Source organism: Enhydra lutris, unplaced genomic scaffold (assembly GCF_002288905.1).
Source record: "Enhydra lutris kenyoni isolate GAN:26980312 unplaced genomic scaffold, ASM228890v2 scaffoldscaffold2, whole genome shotgun sequence".
In the NCBI taxonomy this organism is placed as follows: Eukaryota; Metazoa; Chordata; class Mammalia; order Carnivora; family Mustelidae; genus Enhydra; species Enhydra lutris.
In genome coordinates, this window is record NW_019154086.1 from 69,235,086 (window position 1) to 69,262,206 (window position 27,121).

The window sequence follows — 27,121 nt, forward strand, 5'->3', positions numbered from 1 at the left end:
TCCATTTTATTTAGTTAGTCAATTTCAGGTTTTATAGGTTATTATTTTTATTAGGTTGTACTTTTTCTTATTGTTTTATAAGATCTCTTTAAGTTTGTTTTTGTTTTTGTTTTTGTTTTTGTTTTTTTAAGTAGGCTCCACACCCATTGTGATGGCCAATGCAGGGTCTGAACTTACAACCCTGAGATTAAGACCTGAGGTGAGATCAAGAGTCCCATGCTTAACCAACTGAGCCACCCAGGTGCCCCTTTTATGGATTTTGGATAACAATTCCTTTGCTAGCAAGATATATGACACATATCTTCTACTTTGGGCTTATCTTTTATAATCTTAGTTGGGTCTTTGAAAGAAAGAATTCTTAAAATAAATTAATTAAAATTATCAATTTGTCTTTTATGATAATGACTTGTATTTCATTTATGAAAATTTTTTCTTACTCAAGGTGAGAAAATATTATTCCATATTTTTCTTCTAAAATATTCTAAAAGTACTCAATCTTAAAAGTTTTTTCTTGGGGCATCTGGATGGCTCAGATGGTTAAGCACCTGACTTGATTTTGGCTCAGGTCATGATCTCAGTGCGTGAATTTGAGCTCCGTGTCTGGCTCTGCTTTCAGTGGAGAGTCTGCTTGAGATTTTTTTCTCTCCTTCTCCCTCTGCCCCTCCTCCACTCACTCTCTCTCTTTTTTTCCTCTCTAAAATAAATAAATAAAATCTTTTTAAAAGGTATTTTCTTATCACATTTATGTCCTTAGAATATTTGGACTTAATTTTTGTAAGTGGTTTGATGTAGGAATCCAGTTAGTTTCTTTCTTTTTTTCTTCCAGTATAGATTGCCTAGCATCATATAATAAATAAGCTATTCTTTCCCTAATGATATGCAGTGTCACCTGTGTCATATGCTTAAGGTCCATACAGAGTAGATCTGCTTCTGGGTTCTCTGTTAGGATACTTTCATCACGTTCTCTCACTCTATAGCAACATCACTTGGCATTAATGACTGAACTTTAGAGTAACTCTATATATCTGTGAAGGCATATGTAGTCCTGACTTATTTTCATCAGAAATGTCTTGTTCACACATGAAAAAATGTTCATCATCACTAGCCATCAGGGAGATTCAAATTAAAACCACATTGAGATACCACCTTACACCAGTTAGAACGGCCAAAATTAGCAAGACAGGAAACAACATGTGTTGGAGGGGATGTGGAGAAAGGGGAACCCTCTTACACTGTCGGTGGGAATGCAAGTTGGTGCAGCCACTTTGGAGAACAGTGTGGAGATTCCTCAAGAAATTAAAAATAGAGCTTCCCTATGACCCTGCAATTGCACTACTGGGTATTTACCCCAAAGATACAGATGTAGTGAAAAGAAGGGCCATCTGTACCCCAATGTTTATAGCAGCAATGGCCACGGTCACCAAACTGTGGAAAGAACCAAGATGCCCTTCAACGGACGAATGGATAAGGAAGATGTGGTCCATATACACTATGGAGTATTATGCCTCCATCAGAAAGGATGAATACCCAACTTTTGTAGCAACATGGACGGGACTGGAAGAGATTATGCTGAGTGAAATAAGTCAATCAGAGAGAGTCAATTATCATATGCTTTCACTTATTTGTGGAGCATAACAAATAGCGTGGAGGACAAGGGGAGATGGAGAGGAGAAGGGAGTTGAGGGAAATTGGAAGGGGAGGTGAACCATGAGAGACTATGGACTCTGAAAAACAATCTGAGGGTTTTGAAGGGGTGGGGGGTGGGAGGTTGGGGGAACAAGGTGATGGGTATTGGAGAGGGCACAGATTGCATGGAGCACTGGGTGTGGTGCAAAAACAATGAATACTGTTATGCTGAAAAAAAAAAAAAATGTCTTGTTCAATCATTGTCCCTCCGTGCCTAGCCTGGAGCCCAACCCGGGGCTCAGACTCACCACCCTGAGATCGAGACCTGAGCCGAAATTAAGAGTCAGACACTGACCTGACTGAGCTACCTAGGTGCCCCTCATCGTCCCTCTTTTATTTTCATTGCCATGTTAATTTTACAGTCAGTTTGTCAGTTTCTACAAAAAGACATGTGAGAGTTTTTTTTAGAATTGGATTGAGTCTACATATCATTTGAGGGAAAAGTGACCTCTTCTAAGACAGTTTCATGATCCATGAATGCAAACTCTCCATTTACTTGAGTGTTTTTAAATGTCTTGTTATAAAGTTTTATAATTGTTTTGCATTTGTTGAGATATGTTTTAGGTTTATTCCCCAATACTTCACAGATTATGTTGCTATTGCAAATGTAATTTCTTTAAAAATTACATTTGCTGTTTGTTGCTGGTAAGTAGAAATGCAACTAAACTTTTATAACCAGACGCTTTGATACAAACTTTTTAAACATCTTGTATATAAATTTGGTGAAAATTTCTATATAGAAAGTCGTATCTGAGATAATGTGAGTTTTCCTTTTACAACGCATATGACTATGTTATATAATTTCTTTTCATCTAATTGAAATGGCTAGAACCTATAATATTTAGTAGAAACAATGATAATAGGCATTTTCATATCGTTCCTATTTTTAGGAGATTTACTTTAATATTTCCTCCCTAAGAAGGATAGTTTCTTGGTTTTAATTACCTTAAAGAAGTTATCTTATATTCCTAGTTTTCTAAGAATTCCATTCAAGAATAGGTATTAGATATCAAATGCCTTTCTGCAGCTACTGAGAACGTCCTCCTTTAATCTCCTAACAAAAATAATATTTACAAATTATTTTCTGCTAAAACTCTCATGCATTATTGAAATAAACCTACTCATTTTTTTTTGGTTTGCTTTTTTTATAATCTGTTTGATCTGTTGGCTAGTATTTAGTTTAGAATTTTGTAATTTTGTTTCTGAGATTTGCCTGTAATTATTTCTCCTACGGTTCCTTCAGCTAGGGTTAGTCTCGTCATATAGAGTGTGTTTCACAGAATTCCCTCTTTTTTTCCTGCTCTTTGAAAGTGTTTGCATATGTTTGGAATGATGTGTTCCTTGAAAGTTTGGTAAAATGGCTTCTAAAACTATTTAAAGCTGAATATCTGAATTTTTTTCAAAGATTTTACTTATTTATTTGACAGAGAGAGCAAGAGAGCACAAGCTGGGGGAGCAACAGAGCGAGAGGGAGAAGCAGGCTTCCCACTGAGAAGGGAGCCCAATGTGGTGCTCCATCCCAGGACGCTGAGATCATGACCTCCCGATGCTTTATGACTTGAGCCACCCAGGCTTCTTATATTCTCCTTTTGGAATAATTTTCCTTCTTACTGAAGCCATCCTTTAGGCGTTCCTACATAGTAGTCCTTTTTTTTCTTTTTTAAAAAGATTTTATTTATTTATTTGACATCCGAGAAAGACACAGTAAGAGAGGGAACACAAGCAAGGGAAGTAGGAGAGGGAGAAGCAGGCTTCCTGCTGAGCAGGGAGTCCAGTTCCGGGCTCCATCCCAGGACCCTGGGATCATGACCTGAGCCGAAGGCAGCCGCTTAATGACTGAGCCACCCAGGCACCCCCATGGTAAGTGTTTTGATGACAAACTCTGTTTATCTCTAAATGTCTTTATTTTACCCTTGTTCATAGATGATTCTGGGTTGACAAATGGTCTTGATCAAAAATTTAAAGGTAATATTCTTCGATCTTGTTTTCTGTTGTGCTAAGAAATGTGCTTTAATTCTGTCACTCTTTTTTCAACAGAATGACAGATAAGCCTTACTAATTTAAAAATTGTCCTCTTTATTTCTTTATAAGCTGCAGTTGTACTAAAAATTTCCTAACTCTAACATGAGTTATTTTTCCTATTTTAAATATGTTCTACTTTGTGGATCCACCAGTTCTAGAAAATTCATAGTTGTTGTGAATGGAAGTACTGCATGCTCTCCATTCCTTTTGTTTTTCTTCCTTAGAATCCAGTTCAGTGTATATTTGATTTTGTTATTCTATTTTTCACATTTCTTTATTTTTCTTTTATAAAATTTCCTTTAACTTGTTTCTTTGGGCTAACAAAATCTCTGGACAACATTTTCAGATACATCTTCAAATTTCCTAAATGTCTCCTCTTATTATTGTTTATAATATGTGTATATATAAATTTTATATATGTATACATATATATATGCATCTTATATACATAGACATATATAATTTATACATAAATGAATAAATGTTTAATCCATTGGTTAATTTTTTACAATAATCACATATTTTCATTTTAGAAGTTCCCTTTTCCCCAATCTGTCTATTCTTCTCATCTCTCATTTTCATGATTGCATTTGCTTTTATTCTATATCTAACTCTTCTATGTATGATTCGTTATCATATTTAATCCGTGGGATTCTAAATCTGTTGCTGACTGTTTCTGATGACTCATTCATATCTTCTTGCTTTCTCTTGGGCTTGGTGTTCTTTGATTATGATATTATTGCTTCATCATAGTCTGTGGTATCATTGAGTCCTACATTTTCTCCAGAGAGGATTTTCTTGTATGTCTATGAGTCGCAGGGGGCTGCTGATGAAATGGTGCTGCTTCAGTTTTCCTTGAGCATCTTGGCTCAGTGCAGGAAACCCAGGATGAGTGTCCCCTCCTAGCTGTTGGCCTAATACTCTAATTTTTATAATGGTGCTTTCAGAATACTGAGAAATCTGCTCTCTGAGAAAGCCCATTATACCAGACTGACAGTGTGTTTCTCCTGCACTCTCAGACTATAATAATAATTATTATTATTACTATTTTGGACCGGAAAATACAAATACTTGAATTTTTCCTTTAGCTTTTGTGAGACCAAAATAACCACTGAGAGTATGCTTTATATATACCTACTTATTTTGCCAAGAAGATCCTTTAGGAATACTTAGTCTGCCATCATTCTAGAAAACAGTAAGTCACTTTCTCCCGAGACTGACATAGAGCCTTTTTTCAATAGAATCCCCAAAAACATAGCAGAAAAGAAAGTGGGAGTTTATGAGTAACAAATCATTTCTTCATACAATCACTTATATCTCAACTTTTATTGAATCATTACATTATATCTGGCCAAGTACTAGATGCTGGAGATGCAAAGCTGCATCAGACATGATTTCAAGATGACTCACAATCTAGCACATGGAGACAAGCATGGTCACAGAAAGGTCTACAGTAACTTGCAATTCCCTTTTGTCCCTGCAAAAATCTTCCTTACTTTGCAACTGACATATATGTTTAAAATAAAATAAAATTGTAATGAAAAATATATGGGAACTATAATTGATTTTAAGATACACATCTGATCATAGATCTACATTTCTTGAAATGTTTTCTATTTTGAAATAATGCAATATTTTGCTGGGATTCATCCCAAACTGAATATTTTGGGAAATAAAATTTATGAATCAAATGTACTATTGTAATTGCAAATGCTTTAAAGAAAGAAATTTATAAACACCTTTTTTTGATTTGGGCATTTAAAAAGGAAGTTAAATGGATGAGAGGTATAAAATAATTAACTTCCTGAGTGATGGATTGGGTAAAAATAATGGAAAGTTTAAATGGTATTAATGAAAGACATGAAGATATTCTATAATTGTGAAAGACATGACATTTCTAATGACAGTTAATTATATCTTAAGCATATTTAACCAAATATAGTAAAGCACCACTTAAAATATTTAATATCATCCTTAACCTGAATCTGCAGTGCTAAACAGCACCACATTTCAATGTTTGATAGATATTTGTTGAATGAGGAAAGGAAGGAGAAGAGGGCCAGGCGGAGCTGGCTTGCTTCTGCACTGTTGCATTCTGTCTGTCTCCTTTTCCCCCCTTTCTGTACTCAAGCTTAGTGAACTGTCTCTTCCTGGAACGTGACAACTTCCTTGGGTTTCTTTTCAGTCTTGGGTTTTCACAAAAGTGTTCTCTTTGCCTAGAAGGCTTTCATCTCCCCGTTTTGCCACAGTTGTTAATATTAAGTGTCTTGCTGTTGTGGGCTGGTACCTAAGCCAAAAATGAAAATGTTTTATCTCTTTAATTATTTAAAGTTGTATCCACAAAGGATTTTTATTACAGAAAATCACTTGACTCTAAATTCTAATGTAACTTTAGTTGCAAAAGAGTCTTGGATTTAATGTTCAGGGTACAGCATAGTGTGAAAGAAGAAATTCTGGATTTGCTGTCAGGTTGCAAAAATGTGTAGCTCATAGGCATACAATATATTTTAGTTCCTTTTTTCCATTTTTTATCTTTGTTTGTCACATTGTCCTATATTAAAACAAAATATTGATACAGGCTAAAATGTTCATTTGTAAGAATAAAAAAGGAGTGGGTATTTTTGATTTCTCTATTCTGCAGATTACAATACTTGGACCAAAAATTGGGCTCAAAAGTTGTGCAATTTAGTGAAATTGAGAAATAGATTTTATTTTTTAACAATAAACAAGGTAACGTTAAAGTTAGAAAATTAGATTTTTCCTCAAATATTACTCAAGAAAAAATATATGAGTGCTTTAAAAAATAAAGGCTATTGAATAAATCAGTAGAAAATAATGTCAACCAATGTTGTTTTGAAGGCAGAATATGGGCTTATATATTGCTTTGCAGACACTTTGTTTCTGATCATCTAATTTAACAAGGGATAGAGATCAGAGACTATACGTGAATGTGTTTTGAAATGTCTTTTTGTGGTCTGCTACAAATAAACACCTTAAATGAATTTCCTACAAGTCCCAGATCTTATTCAATCGAAAGACCACTTCCTTAATAAGTTCATCTAATAAAACAAACAAATAAAAAATACTTCCTGTCTATAGCCTTTGTCAAAAAGACTTTGTCAAAAAACATGGTAGGATTTGTAATTGAAAGATGTATATGATCAAGTTGGTGACCATTACAAAGGAAGGCGTTCAAGTTTCTTTGGCCCTTTCACAAAGTCATATCTTGATCTCAAATGTGGCATGACTAGGATATATTTTATATCACTTTATACAGTTTGTCTTTATTGCAAATTGTGCCTTAATTTTACAAACTTCAAGGTGGCAAAGGATAGACAAGACAGAATTACAACCCACCAGTCGCACTGGGAGATGTGATGGTAATGGGACACTCTGAGCTGATGCTGAGACTGGTTCAGTGTGACCAGTTAAAAAACAAAAGAGTTGATAAACGCTGACACACAAAAACCAGGTTTTCCTTAGATTACAGGTAACTACTCCTAAAGACTATTTTAACCATTGTTCCTGTAACTTCTCAGTGATAGTAACATCATCATACATTGTTTGCTTCATTTTATGAGAACCAATGTTTGCACGACAAGCAGTGCTAATTGGAGAGGGTTCCGAGTCATCTTTTTTAGAGCAAAACCATCTGGATTACTGCTTTCCCCAGAGTGACTCCTCTGTTCTGCAAAAAAGATAGTCAGGAAATGCTCTTCAGGCCATTTTAATATGAAATACCAAAGCTTAGAAATCCCCTGTAAATAATTGAAGGCAACCATTAGGAGTAGAGCCAGCCATTCTCTTAATGGAGAGGTCATGAGGGACAATAGGCAGAGAACCTCTCTGAAAAGTCCAAGGAACATTTGGTGGTTTAAAATTGATTTTCCTGGGCAGATTTCCTCTTTTCAAATAGTAATTATATCAGTGTCATTAATAATGGCTGTTGCAAGGGGCCTTGCTTTATTCTCCAAGGAAAAAATTATATCTGGTCAGAGAAGCCTCATAATTATTTCTACTTATTTGAAGCAGATAACAGACTTAGGTTTTTTCCCCCTCATTTGAGAATCTAAGACACTTAAGCTTTCCCCTGAGGAATCAGGATAATAATAGCAGAGCCGGGAAATGAAGCAGCTTACTACACACCGCTTACTATGCGGGAATAAGCTGAAAGAGTTCTTCTGTAATAGTTTAAGTCCCAGAGCACTTTTGTAGTAATTATTTTTTTTTTCTAAATTTTAGAGGTCTGTTTCTTGAGGATGTTAAGTATCTTTCTAAATTAAGAAAGTAAGGCATTTCCTCAAACAAAATTTCTTTGTGAAGAGATGCACTGATTAATAATTAGAAAAGATGAGCCAAATATCAGTTTAGAGGATTGAAGCAGAGAAATGCTCAGTTTTTAGCCTGGCCTTTATTAAGATATTTATTTGAATATATCAGGTAATACAAATCTAGATATAAATTTCTTGGGAAATGACCTTTCTTGATTTAATTTTACATTTACACACACACAACACACACACACGCACACAAATACCCATATTCATGCAACACTTTTGCCCAGTTTTTTCCATACTATGAGTTCATCTCCTACTCTTCCATGGTTCCTTATAAAACTACGTGGCACAACACTTGATATATTTTTTTATATTTTAATTAATACTTATTTGGGAAAAAGTTCAAATATTTTGTTTTTTTAATGACCCGAGAAGGTACTGTGTTGGTTCATAAAATCAAGTTTAGAGCTCTCTTTCATAAATTAAAATTTTAAATTATTTACAAAACATTAACTACTTTCCTGTATATCTTTATTATCCAGGAGTATTTATATAATGAGAGATGACTTCTTTTGTTTCTAAGGGGAACATTATCCTTCTGTATGGCCAAGGGAATTGTGCTTTCATGGGATCTGGTCTACTTAAACTATCAGAAATCGTTAAGTTCTTGCAAGAGTCAAAGCAACATATATTCTTAATTACAGCTGAATATAAAGCCAAAGGTATAAGTTTTTCTGCTTAAGCTTCTTCATGAGGATTATGAATGGGTTCGTTTACTTGGAAATGTAGTTAGGTTTTTTATTTTACTTTTACTTTAGAGAAAGAAAAACAACTACATGGCTATTTTAATGACATGATTGAATTACTTGGAAAAAAAAGAGATCTGTTATATGTATGAAGTTGGGCTTTTATATGTTGAATTTTGAACAGCATAGTACAATCTTCTAATAAAATTCTGAAAAATGAAATGGCCATATCATTGAACCACCCAGAGTATGTTTTAAAAGCCATGGTATTTCAGAATAGTTACATAGCATTTCCTTGAGACAATATTCTGTTGAAGCCAAATTAAAGCACCACAGATCCTTCTGAGAAGACGGATACAGTGGTCAACTTCTAAGATTGACCCTAATGATCCCCCTCTTCTAGTGTTTATACCATTATGCAGACCCCTACCATGTTTTACCAGGGTTGGTCTGTATGACCAATAGAATATGACAGAGGTGATAGTAACTGCTACAATTAGATTATAAAAGATATTGCACTCTTTTTTACATGTGATCAAGACCACCTGATGAGCAGGGGAAGTTTCTTCTCATATGAATGAGCTTGAAAAAAGATCCCCTAGCCTCAGTTTCAGCTGACTGCAGCCTAAAATAGCTTAACTACAATCCCATGGAAGACCTTGACAGAACTATGTAGCTGAGTCACTCTTGGATTTCTGACTCTTGGTTGGATTGTGAGATAATACATATCCATTACTATAAGGTGCTAAGCATTTGGGTAATTTGTTATAGAGTAACAGAAAACTAATACAATTGATCTTTAGATGAGGTTAATGTTCAGTATCTTTCCCGAAAAGGTTAGCCTATTAAATAACATCTTCCAAGTGTTGGTGCTTTCTGAAACAATATGGAATATTAGAGCAGATCTAGCCTTGCATTCAGGATACCTGTATTGTGGTATTGGCCAATGTCACAGAAGCCACAATTATTCTGGGTCTAGCGTGCTAATATACATCAGGTTAAATTTGCCTTAATGACCATATTTTTATTTTTATTTTTTTAAAAAAGATTTTATTTATTTATTTGACAGAGATCACAAGAAGGCAGAGAGGCAGGCGGGGGGCGGGGAGCAGGCTCCCTGCTGAGCAGAGAGCACCATGTGGGACTCCATCCAAGACCCTGAGATCATGACCTGAGCCGAAGGCAGAGGCTTTAACCCACTGACCCACCCAGGTGCCCCAATGACCATATTTTAAAATTCTGCAATGCTAAGAGTATTTTCATGCATTCAGTTTGGAAACGCTTTGCAAAAATCTTTATTTACCACAATGTTGTCTACTTTTTGATATCTGCCTATTTTCAAAAATGATTAATAAATAAAGAGAGAAGACTGCTATTTCAAGGATGGTAGAAGAGGGAAAGAGAATGTTTAGTTGTCATGTATCTTCTGCATAATCTACTTTGGCCTTTATGGAGTAAGAAGAAAGACAAAGAAGAAATGAGAACCAGGAGGGAAAATATGAAAAATGTACATGTTAGAGTAACATACCCCAACTAGATAGCGATGAAATAATAATATCTACCAAAATAAATAGAACATCATGCTTAAAGGATTGTTCTCATATATAAAAAACTTGTCTTAAATAGAAGAGCAAGAATGCTGTATCAAAATATAGCCTAAGTTGTCATCAATATATTTAATATATATTTGGAAAGCATAATCATAATACAACTATTTTTCCATCTTTCTGGCTATACTATTATACCTTTATATCTAATTTGTAAGAAAAAAAATTCTGTTTCTTATTTAATGTCAAATATTTTACAGCCCAAGAACTATGTAAATTCACGTTAAGAAAGTGATTTTGTGATTTCCAAATTAAAATGTCATCATATGCTTATACTAAAACTTCTGCAGTGAAAATACTATAATATTATGGGATGGTATCAACTGGTTAACATTAACGTGGATGGTATTTTTTAACCAGCTTTATACCTCTTTGGCTTATTAACATATTATCTATAGAACTGAATAATTCTTTTGGTGCTGTCTGGATAAGATATCATTCTGTTTGGGTAACAAATATTTAAAGGATCTTAGTGCAGGGACTGAAACCATTTAAAACCCAAACTGTTGCCAATATTTTATCTAATACCAATTTTTTAAAAAATATTTTATTTATTTATTTGACAGAGATCACAAGTAGGCAGAGAGGCAGGCAGAGAGAGAGGAGGAAGCAGGCTCCCTGGTGAGCAGAGAGCCTGATGCGGGGCTCGATCCCAACACCCTGGGATCATGACCTGAGCTGAAGGCAGAGGCTTTAACCCACTGAGTAACCCAGGGGCCCCTAAAACCAATTTTACTATAGTAAATGTATTGAATGCCTATTCTTTCTAAGTAGTAATATGGTTTATATTTAAAATTATTATTTAATCTGTTCTTCATAATAGCTTATTTGGTTGTTATCATTGCTCTCAACAGATGAGGAAATTCAAGTTTAGGGAAATAATAATTGCTATGGTCATACAGTTAATTAGTGTCAAAGCCTGAATTCAAACAGAGGTCTGCCAAAATCCACTATGATGATAGAGTATGATGTCCTTTGATTGCCAAACAGCTGAAAGGAAGTTTTAAAAGAATATCATAAGGCCATTTTGAAGTTGACTGAGGGAAATTAAGAAGTTTAAGGGCTTGTCCAAGGTCTACAACTACTTAGAGGCAGAGTTGGTAGTAGAATTACCCAGTTCAGTTTCATTTCAATTGCTTTATTTTTTTAAATTATAATACACTTTTGTTCTTATGGGTCAAATATTTTATTTCACAAATATCAGGGTGAATTGACCAAAGAGACACAAAAACTAAATAAGGAATAGAAGAAAAATGAACTAAATAATAATCCAGTCACTTTTAATGTTTTATCAATATCTAAATATATTTTTATTATAGTTTCTTATTAAGTGGCCAGGTGGAGGCTAAAATCTAAGTGATACTCATGAAGAAGGTAGGTGTTTCTCTTTAGCTAGCAGCTAATTAACATGTCTTAAAATTAGTTAATATAGGTAGTGTATTCAATAAATGTCAGTATTATTTTTTTTCATAATCTAACTTAGTTATTAACACCAAGACTTTGTTCTCTACCTTCAGTCATGATTGAAAGTTTCAAGGGTCAGAAGTGTGCACATTTTAGCTTCCAACTCTTTTTTATTTTTCTAATTTATATGACAGAAATCAAATGTTGGTCTTGTAGTAAATAAGGTCTGGTTTCCTAACTCTGGGTACACTACAAATCTTGAATGTTAGACTTCCCCTCTGTCAGTAAAAAATCTGCAAATCAAGTGAAGCAGCAGAGGCACAGAGCAGCTCACATATTTCTTACGGAAAATTTTTATAAAAAGGTTAAATTTTCTTTATAATATGACAATATTTCAAAATCTACAGAGCTAATAAAAATGGTGCTTAAAATGTATAGTTTAAAAACATGTACACACTCTTCACAAAAGTATTTATTGAAGTGAGCTATTTCTGGGGGGAAAGCCCACCAAATTCCTGATTGGCTACCAAGACAAGTTGCTCTTCTGCCTTACCCTCGGCATGGTCCATATTTCCTCTGGGTGTATTCCCTGAATAAATCCCTCAAGGAAAACGAAACCAAACAATGCATTCTGTAAACTGCCATCCCATCTTTTAGGAAATAGCTCAAGATAACGTCACATGATCTTTCTTTCATATGATTACAGGTTTCTTATTAACTGCTGGATGAAAGTGAGTAGGAGTAGAATATCAGAAGAGAAAGGGTAAATTTATGAATTGGTAATCATGTTTGTACTTCTGGCCTCACACTGTAATTATTTAAAGAACAAGCAAAAATATGGTTGTATTTTTAACTGCATTTAAAATAAGCAAATCTTGCATTCTTCCCCAGGGAATATGATTCAGTCAACATTTTAATAAGTCCAGTGATCAAGGAAAAACTTGCTAAGGGTTAGATAACACAATATAATTGCAGCTCTTAACTTGAAATTTATATTAGAAAAGCTGGCAAGATTTAGCTACCGGCATTATATAGTAGTATTTACTCTTTCATCATTTTAAGATGGAAAGGTAGATGTCTGACTTATATATTTAATTTTCAAGAGTAGAAACGTTTATTTGCATTTTCCACTAAGAGTAGTTCTTTGAAGGCTGAATACAATATGAATTCAAGGTGACACTGCTTTAGAAAAATTGGTGTCTGTCAGTGAAATTTTTTGCCTGATTTTTACCAAACTAGATCAGAAATTTAGAGGAAGTTTGAATTTGTGTCCCAGAAGGGATTTTCTGAAGGAATGAAAATATAAAAGAAAAATACTATTTTTGCATGCTCTTAAGACTACACTGATTTTTGGTGGGCATCAGTCCAAATATTTTACCCAGAACAGTTTCTAGCATTCCTTCCCACCACCTTATCCCCACCTCCAACTCAAAGGGACATTTGTGATCCTCTGATAATTTGATATTGTAGCAGATTTTACAACCTCTACTCAAAGCTATATGTTATACTGCATTATTTCTTCCCTCTTAACAATAACTTTTAAGAGAAGGTGGAAATTCATGCAGTAATTAATCATTTTTAAATGGTAATATTTTTCTCTTTTCTTAGAAATGTAAAACTTGGTTATAATAAATGGATTGTTGAAGAGATTGGATGATTCTTTCATCCTTAAGGTTTTTACATACTTTCCTATAATTTTTCAAATATTTCATATTTTCAGTGGAAACATTAAATCCCTCAATTTTTCATTACTCTTACTTGATTATCTACTATATCCTTGCACAGCAAAGCAAGACACACTAAAAATAATAAGCTTATGTAATCATGGGACTTCAGAGTTGGAAAACACTTAGTTTACCCTAACCTCATCTAAAAAGAAAGACATGAGATTCATGAAAAGTGATGAGAAAACAGTTTAAGAAGGGGAGGGCCAGGAATATCACTGTACCTAAAGCAACTGACTCTGACTTTAGGATGTGAAATGGAATTAAAACATGGACCTTAGAGCTGATTGAACTATAACACATAAGTTTGGCAGAAGCGTGGTTAATGAATGTGCAAGTTTACCTCGTACTACACAGAACATCAGGCTGTGACTGCTCTTCTGGTGACTATATTTCACTGAAAGAAGCCCAGGCCCTTTGAGCAAGACGGAGGGAGTATTGTTTTATTGTTCTTGGAAAAAGAACATACGTTTTTGACACTTATTTTGTTTATGATCCTCATTTCAGTCTATAGATTGAGGTATATGCTAAAGTTTTGAATGAAGTATATAGTTAGAGTACTTTGTTCTCCCCACTTAATTTTTTCCTTTTTTTTGGGAGGTACCTAAACTTCCACATACTAAGCCCAGCTTCTGTCATTTTAAATGAATCCATTTCTCAAAACAAACAGAAGATAAAGATAGTGGAACTCTTAGGAAGATGGAGATAATATAAAGCTAGAATAGTTAGTAGACACTTAGCAATTTTCATGTGCTTGCAGACTCTGTGCTTGATGGAATAGTGTAAATATCTTTTAAATTTCTATTTTGATATGTGAAAACCATACAGATGTTGATTTTGATGTTGTACTGGCACCAGTCCCAGGCTTGCTTATCACGAGAATCTCTGCTCCAGGCACTGTGGGACTCCCTGGGCTCACTAAACTAGACAAGCTTCTATGCAGTGTGGTGTTGGCTGCACAACACGGAAATTGGCTATGAAATCTCCATAATGAGTGTTTGTATCAGTAAATTCCCTTGTTGTCCATTTTCTATCAGGTAATGTTGTTTTAATTAGTATCAAATGCTCATATCCAATTTCTCTGTGGTGGACATTGCAACAAATAAGGATTACGAAAAAGAAAGAAAGAAAGAAAAAAAACCCACAGAACTTTATTTAATAGCTCAGGAATTTGCTGATTTTCATTAGAAGTACTCGACTGTATCTGAAACTGACTTGGTCCTTTATTTACTGCATTTTGCTTCAAACTAATATTTTAGGTTCTAATATCATATGCATCATATAGCACCTGAAGAGGTCTTAGCCAGTTATAAAGATGGTGCATGTTTAAGTTCATGAGTATGTTTAAAGGGTTGTGATTATTTTCCTTCTCTACACACTTGATAAAGTGAGATAACAGAAAATCGGCCTCTGAAGACTTAAAATTCAAAGCTTGGTCCTTGGAGCAGCACTGCTAGCATTCCCTGGGAAATTGTTCCTGATGTAAATCCTCATTCTGTTCTGCATGCTGTCAACCCACCTCCAGTCAACTGAGTCATCATCCACATTTCAAAAAGCTCCTGGTGTTCCAGGTGATCCTTGTGCCCTCCTCAATCCCACTTTCCTTAGATCCCGTGTAATAACCACACTTAGGTTTACATGCAAATTTACATTTGGGTTGCAAAATGTGCAAGTTAGATGCCCCTGGGTGGCTCAGTCAGTTAAGCACCTGCCTTCCACTCTGGTCATGATCCCAGTGTCCTGGGAAACAAGTCCCACAGAGGGCTCTCCACTCAGTGAGGAATGTGCTTCTCCCTCTGCCCCTCCTTCTGCTCGGGCTTCCTCTTTCTCTCACTCTGCACACACACTCTCTCTCAAATAAGTAAATAAAGTCTTTAAAAAAAAAAGTACAACTTTTAGATGGCCCCAGGGGAAAGAGGGTGCAAAAAACGGAGGAGTTATGTTTCTGTACCCAAAGAGTAGATGAAGGTAAGAGCAGCATTCATGGAAGTGAAGAGAAAGTTCTCTTCTTTCCTTGGGGAAACACCAAAGTGAAGGAAATACAACAAAAGAAAATGAGGGATGTACATTGAGCATTTTTTTCTTAAAAAGGAAAATTCTTTTTCTTTCTTCAGTTGATTATTTCTTCAGTAATTTCTTCATATATTTTTAATCAAATAAAGATGCACATTTACTGATTTTATAACCCTAGGAAAAAAGAGCAATATTTATTGAATTATTGTCTGGGGAAAAACTATCTTGAAACAGTAGAATAAGACAGGAGAGGAGAAAGAAAGAGACTTGTATAAAGTTTGGTATTGAGAAGTATGTGACTTCATAAAGGACACCATGAATGCAAACTTCTCTCAAAAGAGTCTACCTAAAATTACCCCTGGGATATGAAAATATTTCCCATAATTAAAAATTTCCTACAAATATCCTCTCCCCATTTTTTAAAAACAATACACTGTTCTCATGACATGAAATTATAAAATTTTATACAAAACTAACAGATACTTTATTGGTAAACTAGGTGAAACAGTGGCAGATATGTTAATTATTTTATGTAGATAATATTGACCATGTAAACATAAGAAATGCTTCCTTTCTCATGATGAGTTCTCTTGAACAAAAATCTAAAAACTGCTGACTCTGGTAAAAATTAACAAGACAACTTTTAAGGAAAAGACTTTACCAGTCACAGTGTCTTTAAATATTGGATGTAAGAATAATGAACTGTTATGGGGGATTCATGTTTGCAAAATGAGATACCAGTTGGTAATTAGTGGAGTTGTACAGCACCCGGGTGAAATAGGTATGTTTTATGGCTGCCATTTTACAGATGCAAAATGGGCATTGGAGAGTAATGAAGTGTTTGGCCTCAGGGAACCCAGAAAATCAGCATCAGCAGAAAGCACTGACTTTTTTGAGACATCCAGTTGTGATGCAAGTACCGAGGCCAGCATTAACAACTCCTTACTGGCTGTGTGATTTTGATAAAGTTACATACCTTTGTTGTGCTTTAGTTCCCTCATCTGTAAAATGGGAAGAGGAATAGTATTTATTATCTCAAAGTGTTGTTATTGGGACTGAATTATTCGATCCATGAAAAAACACTTTTAAAAGTACCTAGCATGTAACGAGCTAACTATTGTTGTCCATGAATTATTAACTGTGTGCCTTTCTGGGTGCTGGGGATGTGAAAGTAGAGAGGAAATCCCTGGCCTCCTGGACTGACATTCTACTTACTAAAATAACAACTTTTTAGCTGATGGACACATGTGTATGGGTCTTTATTATGAAGAGGTAGAAATAGGGAGTTCTGGTGGCTTTCTCTGTTTTTTTGTTTGTTTGTTTTGTTTTTTGTTTTTGTTTTTGTTTTTCAATTGCTCGGGTAATTTCACAGTGGCTGGGTGACTTTTCTCAATTTCTATGAATGAGTTCTGAAGAAGGAGAAGATTTTTACTAATTTGTTTAGAATGACTGAAAGCAAATAGTGTTTCAGTGTTAGGCACTGACTGAGCATTAGGTGACAAAGACAAACAAGAAAACAGTCATTCTTCAGAGACTCACACACTAGTGAGAGAGTTGGAAATACACATAAATGACTCTAATGAAGACTAACTTTAAGGAGTGCCTACATGGCGCATCCAGTTAAGCATCTGACTCTTGATTTTGGCCCCATGTTTGGCTCACCACAGAGTCTGCTTGAGACACTCTGCCCCTCCTGCTTGTGCTCTCTCTCTCTCTCTCAAATAAATCTTTAAAAGAAAAAGATTAACTTTGATAAATAAAATGAAAGAACAAAGAAGCAAGAGAAAGAAAAGTACCTTGGGTAGAGGAAAAAAGGAGAGGAAAAATATTAAGAATGAGAACAAAAAGAGTAAAGAGAGAGGGAAGAGTAGAGATAAGGAAAGGGCATGTTGGATACTCAACGGACTTTTCAGTATTTTGTGACTACAAGAAGGTTTGTAGGGGCGCCTGGGTGGCTCAGTGGGTTAAAGCCTCTGCCTTCGGCTCAGGTCATGATCCCGGGGTCCTGGGATCGAGCCCCACATTGGGCTCTCTGCTCAGCAGGGAGCCTGCTTCCCCCTCTCTCTGCCTCTGCCTGCCTCTCTGCCTACTTGTGATCTCTGTCTGTGAACTAAATAAATAAAATCTTTAAAAAAAAAAAAAAAAGAAGGTTTGTAGATTTTAGAGGCAGAGACTGAGGTGGTAGAAGCAAATAATGTTTTAGTTTTACTGAAATAACATTCTAGGCCCAAGATAGAGTTGCTCCTACCTGGGGTGCCACATCAGCAAACTGAATACGATTTTTGTATCCTTATAAATTCTGTTTGACCAAAACCGCAGTGTATCCAGTCAGCCAGTCCCCAAATGCTAAGCCTACTCTATACTTCTTTCCTCCTTCCTTCTCATCCCAAATAAGATTAAATATGTGGTCTCAGTCAATCAGATATTTTCAATTTTTCTTCTTTGTTCTTATTCTTTAACCTATAAAAGTATCCCACCTTCTGCCATTTTACAGTTCTCTGAGACTGTCCACTTCTTGAAGTGGTAAATAAAGCGTGTTTGTATCACCTAAATTGCCTTTTTTTTTTTTTAACAGTTCCCTCATTATGACTAAACTCTTCTTTGTTAGTAAGTAAATATGAAAGGATTTTTTTGGTAAATATCTGACTTTCTTCATTATTTGAAGTGTCTTTTCATGTTCAAAGTTTATTCACTTGAATGAATAAAAATGAAACACTTTGAGTATGAAAAATGTAACTAAGAATTGGGGGGTATAATTAACTGAACAGTTAATATCTAATTAGTTATAATCAATAAGCAATATGTTTTTTTCTCCATACCCTTCTTATCACACAGAGACAGAAGACAATTTAAGTTCTTAATTTTTATGTATAATTATAATGTGAAGAATACTATTCCCTGTGGTAAAGTATTTTTTATTTTTTTTTTTTTAAAGATTTTATTCATTTATTTGACACAGAGAGATCACAAGTAGGCAGAGCAGCAGGCAGAGAGAAAGGGGGAAGCAGGCTTCCCGCTAAGCAGAGAGCCCGATGTGGGGCTTGATCCCAGGACCCTGAGACCATGATCTGAGCTGAAGGCAGAGGCCTAACCCTCTGAGCCACTCAGGCGCCCCTAAAGTATTTTTTAAATGTGTATGTGTGTGCATTTAATTTCATAAATGCAAAACTATCGTTATTTGAGTTATGGGATAATGTGTCTATAAATTGTATGGATGTACATTCTGAAACAGCTAGAACTAGAGATTATCTTTCTAGACACTTTTTTTTTTTAACAGATGAAAAAACAGGACTAAGAAAGTTAAGATCTCAGCCAAAATCAAGTTTTTGAACACTCAGGCCAAGACTTTTTTCTAATATTACACATTCCCTGAGAAAAGGTCACTGATAACAATACTATGTTGTTTGACCTCAGATATTTGTAGACGTTCCACATTCTAAGCAACTTAACTTCTTTCCTGATTTACAGAATAACACTCTTAAGCAGAACATAATAAAACAGCATGAATTCCTGAAAGAATGGTATAAATATTGATCGTTTGTGGATTATGAGTCAGCAATACCGAGTAACTTTGATCAAAAGGAAATGGAAGGTTTAGAATACCTTAAAGGCTGATGCACCAATACTAAAGACTGAAGAGAAGATGAATATTACAACGAGCCGAGGCTTAAAATTCTTTCACAGTTCGCTGAGCACAGAAGTACCTTAGTTAATAGTTGGTGTGCCACCAGACCCCCTTGGATCACATTTATGTGTTCCTGCTCCCACTCCCCCAGCGTTTGCTTTTCTGACTGTAAAGGCTTGTATCTGGCACCTTCTTTACAGGCCTCCATATGCATTACTAAAGCCACTACAGAGAACCAGAAGTGCCGATATATATATATATCGATATATATATCGATATATATATATACACACACACACACACACACACACATATATATATATACACATATATATATACATATATATATGTACTTTTTTCTGTATACACCATTAGCTCAGCTTCTTTTTCTTTACAGGATGAACTCTGAGATGTAATTTATACTCCAGAGCTAACCTTGGTCACTCTGAGTTTGACTGGCATTTTCTTCAGAGTCTTATTCCCCCTTCTGTACCGGTTTTCCCGGGAGCTTCTCTCCCTCCGCCTTTTTTTTTTTTCTTTTTTTGCTTTAAGATTATATTTATTCATTTATTTTTGAGAGAGAGAGAGAGAGAGAGAGCATGAGAGGGGAGAGGGTCAGCGAGAGAAGGAGGCTCCCTGCTGAACAGGGAGTCCAGTGCAGGACTTGATCCTGGGACTCCAGGATCATTACCTGAACCTAAGGCAATCACTTAACCAACTGAGCCACCCAGGCGCCCCTCCCGGGAGCCTTCTCAATTAATCACTTGCTTACAAAATCCTCTGTCAGGGTTTGCTTATGGGCAATAGATACGAGAGAAAAAGCAAAGCTATTTTAGACCCATCCATTCATCCATCCATCCATGTTTATCTATGCTTGTTACTTCCCTCTCTCTTCCTTGCTTCCATCCATGTACTTGCTTCCCCATCCCACTCCAACTCAACAAGCAATATTGGAGACAGCATGGTGTACACTGTTCCATTCCATATTTCTCTGTATTTATATAATCTTATATATATATATATATATATATATATATATATATATATGCATACACACACACAAATATAGCAGGATATTTGTATTCAAAAATTAGGATCATTTGTACATGTATTTCTTTGTATCTTGCTTTTCTTAATGAACAGTATTTACATTCCTAATAAAGAAGGAAATTAGCACTTTAAGAGTTCTATTGTAAGATGTTATAAATTTTACAAAAACATTTACTTGGAAGCAGAATTCATGTTATAGATGTATATAGAAAAAATGCACAGTTACAATACGAAGACATAGTTGGAAACAGTTTTAATCCTATCAATTATTTTATGCTTGCTCTGAAATGTTTGATATTCTAACACCTTTGATTAGTTGCCTATACATTACATATGAAAAGATATGATTTTTATTTAGTTGGTATATAATTTCCATGCTATTGTATACTTGTTCTATGTTGTATTATATGTCAAATATTTCCTTAATTCTTTCTTAAATGATTTCTAATACTGATTTAGTGTGCTTTTCGTCTTTAGGTCTGTTTATAAAATTAATCTTTATAACCCATTAGAAGAGTTGATATCTTCATTTCCCTTTTGTAAATGTGAAGTGTGAAACATAGGGAGATTAATTGAGTTTCTTGGCCACAAGCATAATGAAAGTCACAATCAGAGCATGAATTAGGAATCCCTGGCTTCCAACTCCATGTTTACTACATGTGTACTAACTCCATTAGCACTGGATCATTGCCATTTTTTTACAAAATAGACTCCTTCATAACATTATCTATTCTATCATTAAAACAAGGAAATTATGTCAATTACCATCTTCCAGAATATTATTGATTTCTAAAATTTTGATTGGATGAATATGGTTCCCTTTTTACAGAATCTGTATGATTTTATCTTATTTGGAAATATTCAAGTTATCTTCATCTAAAACATATGAAGCATAAATGACTATAAAATGAGAATGATTTTCTATGTACAAAATACAGCCTTCATAAAACATAAAGGAACATTCTCATTCTGAAAAGTTGCTTATATATGTGCCCATTGCTTTTAAAAATTATGATAATTTTTGCATACCTAAAGATCTATTTTTTAATAAATAAGTAGACAGAAAATATGTATATTTTGTGACAGCATGCTAGAGGTTATAACATTTGAAAGGATAGCTCAACAGGATTTCTGGCACATGCTGGCCTGGCTAATGTGCAGAATCTGTAATCCAATTAAAACTCAATTTACCCTTTCTTAGACTGTGGAGTTATTCCCGTTGGTTCATGATAATGGCAGTTTTCATTGACTACATAATGCTGAAATTATCAGGGTGTCAAAATGGATACAGGCAGGCTACTGAGTTACCTCTCCTTTTCAAACTTATATTTGCTCAGAAGCAATAGAATATAAAAAGACAGACTTCTATTTCTGTTCTTGTACTTCTTCAGAAGAAATAAAATTTATTTGTGATGTTCCTTTGCTTCTAGTAAGTTACGGAAGTGCAAGACGTTCCTTCTTACTGTAGTACACACTAGAAATTATGTATGATTTTTACCTTATTTTTTAAATTAAGTGTTCCCTTTATCAGTATTCCAGAGCACCAGTAGCACAATGAGACATATCAGAATTGCTATGTGGTCTACTATAATGCCTATAGCCACAATACCATAACAGTGAGAAATCAGGGAGAAAACAAACATAAAGAAAAAAGTGGATACAACAAAGGTAAGGAAGTATATAATTTGGGAAAATACAGAGTTGAGAACAATTTTAAATGACAAAAACGAAAATTAAGATTAAGTTGAATTATTAACCAGATTTATCTTGCTAGCTTCTTAGGAAAAAATAAAAACAGCTGACCTAAATGTAAAGAAAAATTTTAATACATTAGCTATTTCCATTTATCCCTTAAATCATCCTTCCCAAATATAGTGAACTGTAACTTTAAACTGATCAGCAAACAATATTGCCTACAAAAACTCTTTCTTGAGGTTATAGCAATTCCATTTTACCATGTCTTCCAAGTGAGTTGTAGAAACAATGTTATGTCAACTAAACTGTAAGCTGAAAGAGTTACTACCTCTTGCTATATTGGAAAAATCCCTATAGTAAGTCATGATGGAAATGAACATCTTCTGTCTTCTACTTTATACTCTGACACAAAACAAAATGAATTAATTTAGAAAGTATAAGCATAATAGTAAATTAGAGAGTTTTCAAAGACATAGTAGGTATGAGGTTAGGTCAAAGATCAGGTTTTAAAGTAAAATAATATAACAACATGCTTGATATATACATATATACATATATATGTATATGTAGTTTTTTAGGAAGCTCCAAATAAGACCTACTTTCTCATAGTACTTGATCTCGTAGTCCAGAATGGCTCCATTGGAAAAAGCAGGTGCTTGCCATGATAGGGCAATGCTATTTTGGGATGCCCAGTCCTTCCTTACCACACCTATCAGGGAAGGTGCTGAAAGGAAAGAAAATAACTAAGAATTAATTGGCAGGAATCATTCTCCATAATTCTTTACTATTTTGTCTTCCAAGGAAAATATAATTCTTGTTGAAGAGGATAGCAATGTTGATGTCAGATTAGTAAAAAAGCCTTAGGATCTACTCTATTTAATCCAAATAAACTATTAAAATAGATTTAGAAACACTACTAGGGAACACAGGAAAAACTCAAATAGTCCAAGAATGAGAGCCAGAAGTCATCATCTTAGTCTTTGTTAGAGGAGGACATTTTCCTTTAAAATAGCTTTGGTTTTAGGCTACTGCATGAAGTACAATACATCTGGGTCCTATATTTTAGCAAGTCTAAGTCTGCTGTAGAAAAACACTCTGCAATTACAGGATCATTTATAGGCTTTTCTTTCTCCTCAAGACTTAGTACTTCATGAAGTCTTAGTGATTTATGAAAGTTTATAGCACAAACTTCTTAACTATAAATTATTGCATATCAACATGAGAATTATTTTTTTGCATGGTTTCTGTGACATCTGAATAAAATTGAAACATTTAACTTCTGAAGTTTATTTTCAGAATCATGTCTTCTTTCCCTCAATATATCATTGTTTTAACAACCCAATCCTAACCTAATCTTGCATTAAACTTCCAGAATTTCCCTAGAATGTGTATATCATAGACTCTTTTCTCTAACAAAATATCCCTCATTTTCAATATTCTAATTTTTAAAAATAGGCTTTTACATAGAAGTTAAAATTCATTCATAAAAAGAGAAATATAAATGAAATATACTGAGATACCATTTCTTACCAATAAGATTGGCAAAAATCCAAATATTTGACAGCAGGCTCTGCTGACTAGGCTATGGAGAAAAGCACTTTAATACATTGTCGATGGGAATGCAAAATGGTACAACTTTTATGAAAGGAAATTCAACAATTTAAGGCAAATTATATGTTCATTTACACTTGGGCTTTTGGAATCTATCCCAAAGACACACTGAACAAATACAAAGTGACATATTTACAAGACTACTCATTGAGATTTATTTGTAAAGATTGGAAACAATTTAACTGTCCATCAGAAAGGGACTGGTTGAAAAACTATGCTACATCCACCAGAGAATTATGGCTAGCTATAAATACCATAATGGAGTTTTTTTCCAGGATATATTTTTAAATGAAAAAAGTAGGGTGGGAAAAATGTATAAAAAGCAGTGTAAGGATAATCCCAAGAATAGAAAAAGTGATAACAATGGATATCCTCAGGGGTGGGAGGCAATAGGATGGACAGTATAAGGTTGGTAGATAGAGTCTCAGAATCTGCCTTCCCTTGGAGATTTACTTTGGAACCCTGTAAATAGTCAAATGGTTAGAAAGCAAATCAGTACTGAAAAAAGTATCAAAAAAAAAAAAAAAAAGAAAAGAAAAGAAAAGAAAAATGAAAGAAACTTTTGTGTATTGAGGCAAGCCTCTAAGATTAACTACTTAAAAGCACTCTAAAAAATAGAAACTTAGCATACATCCCAATGAGATAATTTTAAGGATTGAAAAAACTATAAAAATTATTAAACTATTTATAGTAATGATGTTGTAGGTAATATCAGTATAGTAATTCTGAATCTGTGTGTGTATGTTGAGGGTTAAAACAAATGAGTAATTATTTTGGTGTTATTGAGGACTAGGTGGGTTTGTTTTTTCTATGGGAAATAGGGATATAGATATCAAATCAATGGAGGTACATAAAACCTCTATTAATGATAAACTCAAATTAGAATTATCATTATGAACTCATAATGTCTTCCCAACTCATTTCCAGAAATCTATTCAAATAAACCAATTGCAGGTGAGAACAGAATTTGAAAAAATTATTTCTCTATGTTTACAATGCATATGCTTTAAATTTCTAAGAAAGACTTGGGTATTAAGTTTGGTATTTTATTTCTAAATGTTCACTTTGTATTGTAAGGACATTTATGAGAATGACAAGTTTGGCTCTCCTAAGAAAATAAGTACTTTAGAAATTATATTTAAAACTCTTTCTAGCTGTCCAATGAAAACATTTTTGTTGCACCAAAATATATTCCTAAGGATGAGTGATAATTACAGAAGTTGGTAAAAAAGAGAAGAGCTTGTTTTATAAGCTCAAATGGAAATAGATAGCATGGTAAATACAAAAAATGCTCAAATAATTCACTATTTAAATTGAGTCGTATTCACTACTAATAAACTACCAGTAATAAGTTTATTGCTGTTGGAAATTGCATTAATGTTTTTGAATTATAGTATAATAATGTATTAAATGGAGTTTTACGGAAAAATTATAACTTTAAGGTCAATCATACAAATTAGAAGTTGCCTTAAATGTATCAATTCATTACAATTTTTGAAAATATCCTTTTCATATATAAAATCTTATGGTTAATTTTCAGTTTAATGTGCAAGGTCATAAAGCAATAATATTACCAGTATACTACATTTTGCCACATAATTATTTAGCATTCAAGGTCAAATGGCATAATCCTTGAAAAACTGATTATAAATTCAGTCATGGCAGCATATTAGAATGACTATTGATTAACACATAGGTACTGTCTTTTCTATTACTAATTCTCCACTGGTTAATTAGGAGTAAAGGTACAGATTTTATGAGTGTTCTCCTATATTTCTATAAAATAGAAATAAAGAAAATCCATTCCCTAACTACCCTGGGAAGTATTACTAACTACACCATTCTCTAACTAATCTAGTTATAGACCCTTCACTTATACATGGACTTCAGGGTCCAACAACTATATAACCTCTAAAATCTTTTCACTTTGCACATCCCTTTCTATGTAAATATCCACATTTTACATAGTTGTAAAATATACATAGTTTCTGATAATTCTATTTGTTAACCATATATTTGAAATCCTATTCCATATTTTGATATTGTCTTCATAATTATTACCTTAATGGATAAAATATTCCACTATGTTTATACTTTATCAGATCAATCCTCTAATTTTGAGTTTCCAATATTATCTTGGTAGAGTTCTCACACTTTATGCACACATTTTTGATTTTGTTAAATTATTTTACAGAGAAAACTGCTTTACATAATTTGGATTTTCTGAGCCATACTGTGTATTAGTATATTGCTTTTGAAAAGAGCTGCACAATATACACCAGGCACACATTTTAAACAATTAATGAGTTAAAGCAGGGGATTTGGAAAACAATTTATAGGTCAATATACATCACAAATGCTGTATTTTCTATTTTCTGAGAAGGCTAACACCATATGGAATTTTATTTTAAAATATAGCTTCAATACATGAAACCTCAAGAATTTGTTCTGAATATATTTAATAAATCTGTTTTATTAATAACCTGAGTTTATGTAACATCTGAATTTAGCATATTGTGACAGCACTGTAGTACCAACAGACTTAAAGGGGAAAACACATTTATTCCTCCACATGAGAAAAACTAATTTTAGAACATAGAGGGCAACTATTGATTTTTACCTCTGATTCTAAAAAGTCAGAGAAGGAAATAAATAGGGAAATAAGATCTTCTGGAGTTTGTCAGATCAGAGACTGAGAGACCTGAACACTCAAGAAATGTTTCCTGAGTACAGAATTGTGTATTCAGTATAGTTTTCAGTAGAATTGTATTTCTGATATACATCCTTTCTTAAGCCTTCAAAATATTAGCTTTGACCTTCAAAATAAATGATTATTGAATAGATTACCATGTTTTTGAAAATGTTTTAATACAAACCTTTCTGATTACTACATTTTCTGAATCTCAAATAGTTTACCAAGAACTACACAGCAGAATAAGAAAAATACATAATGGAATTAGTGAACAAAGGAGATTTTATTCACATTAGGATGAGTGTTATTTTCTAATGCTTATGTGGAAATACCCGAAAGAATAGTAAATTATTCTATTTAATTATTTTGCTCCTAATTCAGATTTAATTGTGTGTGTGGTTAGGTGAAAGAGAGAGCAAGAGCACAGTCCTACGCACATGTGTTTGTGACAATGAAAATCTTGACAGTGAATGTTAAATAGTAGAATCTTAGTATGAGGATAGAACTTGTAAGTCATTTTATACACTTTTTCAGCAATGCAGAGAATCTTTTAGCATACCCTTGTTCATTGGTTATCCACTTTTTGTTTCAATGGTTGCTGTAAAGAGTACACCACTCCATAGGGCTACCAGTTTCTTTGTGAAAATCTCAAATTGCTAAAAAATTCTTTCATGGAGTTTTTGTTTTTTTCCTGGGACTTCAACCTCAGTCCTGGTTCTTACCTTTAGCATTAAGGTACACTTTTGCTCATCTATCAAACTCTTCTTCTCTCTTCTTCTTCTCTCCTTTCTCTTTTCTCTTCTTCCCGTCCCTTTCCTTTCCCCTTTCCTTCCTTCCTCTCTTCTTTCTACATTTCCTTTTTTTTAGTGCTTTTTATTGTCTTTTTAAAAAATTCTTTTCCTTTCTTTTCTTCCCTGTGTTTCTTTTCAGAGAGATGTGTATGTTTGTGTGTGTGTGCACGTGCGCATG

The 27,121-nt window shown here is 34.0% G+C and overlaps 1 protein-coding gene across 2 annotated transcripts in view; it reads right to left on the reverse strand.

Annotated features, from left to right (window-relative positions):
* The window catches only part of LOC111148333 (EPH receptor A6), an 874,015-nt gene that overhangs the window by 284,904 nt on the left and 561,990 nt on the right, over positions 1-27,121 (reverse strand). For both annotated transcript variants that reach the window (XM_022504851.1, XM_022504843.1), the window contains exon 6: positions 22,449-22,573. In XM_022504851.1, coding sequence (XP_022360559.1) covers positions 22,449-22,573 — 125 coding nt within the window. The remainder of the gene's footprint in view (positions 1-22,448; positions 22,574-27,121) is intronic.